Consider the following 6,147-nt stretch of genomic DNA (forward strand, 5'->3'; position numbering starts at 1 on the left):
AGGAGCATGAAATGAAAATCTTTAGGTTTATATTGGTCTAGTTAGACAATACTGCGACTTTATTGATGCTGACACATTTTAGGCCATTGTTTTGATGATGATGTTCCGAACTGTACCACCTTATCTATGAACAGTAAACAGCATGCTGGCCAAAGTTCTCCTCATAGCAAATATTGCTCTATTCTATAGGGTATAGTCTTATCACACCGCCCAATGATCTGACCACAATTCAGCCGATACATATAAATCATCCCAAACTTTATTGACACAGACACTGGGAGAAGATTTTCTTCATGCATACTCAAGAGTTCTATAAATATGTCTGCTATATTGTAAAATAGACCTAGAAGCTGTTTTAACAAACATTGAGGTCTCTTACTGAGATATTTCACATATAAATTTCAAAGAGATACATATTTTTCAAAAAGACAGGCTTACAACACACAAAACATTCATTGGGAATGTTTACAACATTACAGAAAGGCAAAACCCATTACCTGTTGGATGGTAGCACTAATAAAATAGACATAATCTCAGCAACTGACATTAGGAAGCGAATGTATCCCAAGTCAGTTTTAAGGTAAACATTCACACAGTATTAAATTGTTGGTCCGAGTTGGGTGCAGCAGAATTTAAGTCCCTACAAAGGTAAAAGGTAGCCTTGGTTGGTCTGCTTGCGCTCTTGGTTGGGCACCTGTGGTTCTCTATGTCGGAGGGGTCTGTGGCAGTCTGAGTCTTTCAGTGGTGGATAATGTTGTCGATAACATAAGTAAGAAAAAGCTAAACCGAGGAGAGACCCCACCAACACATCTGGAAGAATAAACAAGATAATAAAATATATTTTAAAAGGCAGCGATGATGTCATCATTTCCTATATTACATTAGCAGACGTTACTCATTATTCACATGATCAACACCCTGATAATGTGTGAGGGCGTTTAATAATTTCTTGACATTCAATATAAGATAAAGGTTTCTCACCTTGCCAGTGATGTTTGTAGTCACATGTTCTGGAGAGGGCAATCAAGACGGCGAAGAGTAGGGGGGTGAGGAAGGCACACAACCTCCAGGCTTTACCCCGGCCTAAAGGGCTAAAACAGTGCAGCTTTCCAGCCACATATAAGGCAGTGAAGCCCAGACCAGCAAAAGCAACTAAAAAAGATAAAGGGCAGCATTATTAAAAGTTGTGTTATGTCACACTTATGTAATGTTTTGAGGGTGTATGGAGGCATTAAATAAACAGGATGTGCATTTACAGGAAGAGTGTCCACTGGGAAAGCTTTTCCTGCCCTCCATTACTACATCGGGGTCACCGCTACAGTGAAGCTCAGGGTTCATCAGGCCATCCGGAAAACATCGGTAGAAGAAATCAGGCCGGGGCCTGGCAAGAAGAAAGAAATGAATTAGGGAAACTAAGTCTATAAATACCTACAATCGGGGCCTTTGCTACGTTTCACTTGAAACAGGCCTTACAGTAGGATGTCCCTCCCCTTCCATCACATTTCGCACACACCAGGGTTTAAAGCATAGACATAAGGGTTAAAGGGGCTTTGGGCAAAAGGTTCACTCAAAGTCATATTTATTACAAGTAGTTAAGCCTGTTTTTCTTTCTGTTGTCAAGCATTTTAACATGGGATGTCTATGGACTCCCTTTTGGAGCTAGTCTCTAGCAGCCAGTCGCTGAATTGCGGTTTAAGTCACTTTCTTATTTGGCTCGGGTTTCCTTACTGGTTGAATCAAGTGAGTCTGTTTGAATGAATGACTCATTAATTAAAGACAACACCTACTGTCGGTCTTAATTTCAATTCTATTAAAAATCATGTTTTTATTATTATTAAACATTAATGCATGCATGCTTTATGGATGCAAAATTTACTAAGTGTACGAAATACATCATTAAGGTCTGTGAAAAAGATAAACTGATAACTGTCGACAAAGGAATGATGAGGAATGCATGGTGGTTAGACTTCATTTATAAATACATGTCCAGAGGTAAATATTAAGTATCGATAACTATATGAAATATAATTTAATTCAATCTCTTCATTACGAGTGAGTCGGTATGTGAGTGTTGGGGGCCTCCAACTGTTACTTTGAAATGGGCCTCCGTATTGCAAGAGTATCTAGTAAAGTTTAATTACTGAGAATGAGCACTTAGTTAGTAAAACAGGCTTTTACCAACAAATATCTTATCAGAATAAAAGCACTTATGAAGATCCGGTTACAATATGCATACATTAACGATGAATAATTGAAAAGAGACTAATGGATAAAGCACATTTGCATTTCCTAAAGGAAAATGCTTATGAGGCAGCAAATATAAACAGCAGGGCAGAATAGTATTAAGGTAAGATGGATAATTGGCCAAGCAAGAAAGAAAATTGTATTATAATTATGTAAATTACATTTTGGTATCCAAAATGTGAAAACAAATGATTTTTAATCATGTTTTTATTGTGTTTACTTGGCTATATTTTCGAGTTATTTGGGCTTAAATCAAAACAAACCAATTGCAGTTTGATTGATATTAATTTGATTTACTATTAAAATAACATTCTAAATATTTTAAGTCATCACTCTTTGCATAGTGGACATTCTACATATGGGCAATTAAATGCAAATGTCAACCGTACCAAGTTTTTACTCAATGTTATTACCGTACTTAACAGCACATATGTTTGGTTTCATTACCCATGTGAGGTCTCAAAGTTTTTAAAGCATGTTGTTTTAAGAGTGATTTTCCATAGCATAGGTAACACCCATAACAGTACATATTCCTCATTAAATGGGCAATTGAATATTATGATAATATAATAAATAACTCTTATATATCCGTTATAAATAACTCTTTCTATCCATTATAAAGAGCCTCTCCTTCTCCATTTATTGCGTATCATTGTTTCTGTTTTATGCATTTCAATTCAAAGAAATCCTCTCAAAAATGTCCTATTTTGTCACATCCATAATGCATTTACCCTTTTTAACTATAAAACTTGTGCAAAGGCTGACATTTTTCTGATGTTTAGAAAGGATTTTAGATAAATATAAACTGACGGTTCAATATATTGGTAACAAATACGTTCTATGAGAGTTTATGTCACATCCATAGCATAAAATGTCACATCTATAACACCGTGTCACAAAACATGAATAATTAGTCAAAAATAAAATCAGTTATTGAGCAAGTACATAAAAATTGTGCTGAAAACTGTCTCCTTACCTACAGTACCACTGATTCACATTCACAACAGTTACGGTCCATAATAATGTTTTAGGAGCTGTCGGGTACGATTTTGATGGAAATGACCCTTTACCACATGTAGATAAGTACGTGAAGTAAATGGTAATTTTATGTATCAAACAGACATGATATTGATGCACCATATTTTGATGGACAAATCTACCTGCTTAACCACTCACTAGTTACTCTCCAAAACGTTATAACATTATTTGTTCTGTTGAACACAACTTAAGATATTTTGAGGGCAATGGGAAACTAAACAGTTCGAAGGCACCACTGACTAAATAGTCCTTTTGTTTCCTACTATGGAAGGCAATACTGCCCCACAACTGTTTGGGTGCAAACATTCCTCTAAATATCTCTTATCGTGCTCAACGGAACAACAAAGAGGTTTGGAATATACATTTTTGTGTGTACTACCCCTTCAAATTAGTATTTCTCCACTCACCTGCCCACGGCAAGCTTGATTGCATTAGTGAAAACTCCATTCAACACCAGCGTCAAAGTTGCAGCTGTCACATACAGGAGACATACATCATCATGCAATGACACAAACAAGATTAAGACCATCCTTTCATTCCTCGCACAGCACCATCTACTTTAACCACATACTGTCAACAGTACGGCTATATGTCAATTATAAGTGATGATAATGGAGCAAGAGGTCATTTTGCCCAAGCAATTAGTTCTTTAAGTGAACCAACAAACACGCACGTTTCCACTTTTCTGTAACTTACCCAGAGACGCTTCTTTAACATCTCCTTTTCCACCTTGTTTCAAGAAGGCGAAGAAGAAAATAACCGCCAACGGAGTGCACAGGGCGATAGTCTATTTACATAAGTCAAACAGAGGAGAACGATCACAAACGTCAGATATCATCACACACCCTTTCAATTGTCGCTTTCTATCCGTTTGAAGCAGAACACGAGTCACAAGCACTTACAAACATAAGGCGGGTAGGCACATGGTCCCTTTTGACCGGGTGGAACTTATAAAGCCAGAGTTCCTCAGGCTGGATATCTCGGCTGAAAGGAGGCAGTTGCTCCGTCGCGCTGTGCGGGACACAAAAACAGCTTGAGACAACAATCTTGATCATGACAAACAGAGGTTCAACTCAATGGACTGGAAAGTCGTATCACACGGCAGGAAGAGGACCTGTCGCTCATTTAGTGAATGAAAGAAGCCAGGACAAAACACTGGCAGAACAGGTTATGGATGAAGTCAGTATCGCTTGGATCCGATAAACCGCATATGGTTAATAAACAAGTGTGGGATTTATTGGAGTAAAAAGTCTTCTTACATAAACACAGCTAAAAGCAGCAGCCGTATGATAACTTCAGCAATGAAGCCACTATCAAAACTCTTCCTCATCTTTGGTGCAGGTCGGTCATTGAAGACAGCTCCACCTAAGACCTAAAGGGAAACAGTCTGTTGTGAATAAAACTATAAGAATAAATCTCACGTTGAACATAAAGAGACAACGGATCAAATCTAGGAAATCAGTTTCACCACACCAACAGCGTGAAATGAGAAGACGAGAAACGTTTAACCCAACATCAAAGGAAAGAATCCACTTTTGAGATTAGACTCATCACTCCTGCAGCGCGGAAGTATCGATATTTAAAAGTGAAACGAAACAGAGCAGAGAGTCCCGGGAGAGATACTGATAATCGGCCCGGTATCTGCCGCCACCAGCCGGGCGAGCCTCACCGGACCGCGGCACGTCTGTGATATTTGAATATTCCCCCGAACATTTCCGCAAACACGGCATCGCGCATCCTCCGTCTTTCGACCGGCGCGTGGAGGGGAATACAGACCTTCCGATTCTTTTCTTTTCCGTCTAGAGCGACGTCTCGGCGGTTGAGGGCAGCCACCGGAACAGAATTTCGCGATGTCTATCATATATAATTGACATGTCCTGCAGCAGCTGACCGACGAAAGACGTTCACTGACGAGGCGCCTCTGTGGGTGAAGGTAGGTACCCACGTACACGTCATACTAGATGTGTCCGAATCGCGAATCGTTCGTTGGAACCGGTTCGTTCGGCGAACCGCAGTTAGTGAGTCGAATCAGTGAACTGCGTTGTTGGCCCCGAAGAACTTGATTTCGGCTTTATATCAGTAGTTTTTTAATCTACTTATAATTGAATCTTAAAGATATTTGTAAAAAATTTAAAGTCGGCTTTAAATATACTTTTAAATATTAAATAAAAAGTTAAGTTTGTTCAAACGTTTTTTTTAGAGTTAACTGTGATTTAATCTAAATTAACCTTATATTAATTCAGTCAAAGAGTTAAATCTTAACATATTACGTTCTTTATTTTTGTTACAGTAATCGTTTATATCACTTTAAAAGGATGATTTAAAAGTTCATCTTTTTCATCGATTCGGGCTGTTTGAACGAACTAATTCGCCTAAATGTATCTGATCTCAATAAAATAATGCACCCTTTAAAGTCAATAAAATATATTTATGAAAATAAATATAGTGTTAAATCCAACAGTTTTCAATTATAAAGAGATTTAATACAAGTTTTAAACAACAATTTCAACATAAAAGCGAATCATTTTGATCGATTCTTTGAAATAGGCTGTTCGAATAAATGAATTCGCTAACATTTATCTCGAATAATCAAATATGCTAAAGTCTGGCACATGAAATACAAGAATCAGAGTTAAATCGTGCAGTAGGTAATTGTTTGTTAAGCTAAAGTAAGTTTTGAATCGATGACTTCATCAAAATAGTGAACCGATTCTTTATAATGAGCTGTTCGAACGAGTCGATTCGCTAAAATGTATCTGACATATCAAATAATAAAGCAACGCTCCCTCTAGAGACTGTCACACGTCTTAAAAGTCCCAACCTTTTGACGTGAAATGTCTTCCGAAGCCTCGAGTCCTGCTAAAA

The 6,147-nt window shown here is 37.8% G+C and overlaps 1 protein-coding gene across 3 annotated transcripts; it reads right to left on the reverse strand.

The window, feature by feature from the left end:
• Nucleotides 1-237: 237 nt before the first annotated feature.
• On the reverse strand, nt 238-5,332 carry plpp5 (phospholipid phosphatase 5). 3 transcript variants are annotated; one of them, XM_079448482.1, is made up of 8 exons: nt 5,059-5,332; nt 4,542-4,654; nt 4,185-4,293; nt 3,979-4,069; nt 3,690-3,753; nt 1,257-1,381; nt 982-1,152; nt 238-810 (listed from the first exon to the last, which is right to left on the reverse strand). In XM_079448482.1, exons 2-8 carry the CDS (start codon nt 4,610-4,612, stop codon nt 641-643), a joined length of 801 nt encoding a protein of 266 aa, XP_079304608.1. In that variant the 5' UTR covers nt 4,613-4,654; nt 5,059-5,332; the 3' UTR covers nt 238-640. The 3 variants fall into 3 exon arrangements, with proteins under 3 accessions (XP_079304608.1, XP_079304609.1, XP_079304607.1); XM_079448483.1 differs by having other exon boundaries at nt 4,756-5,211; XM_079448481.1 differs by having other exon boundaries at nt 4,952-5,205.
• Nucleotides 5,333-6,147: the final 815 nt, after the last annotated feature.

The sequence above is a fragment of the Barbatula barbatula genome, assembly GCF_947034865.1.
Source record: "Barbatula barbatula genome assembly, chromosome: 24".
Lineage (NCBI taxonomy): Eukaryota > Metazoa > Chordata > Actinopteri > Cypriniformes > Nemacheilidae > Barbatula > Barbatula barbatula.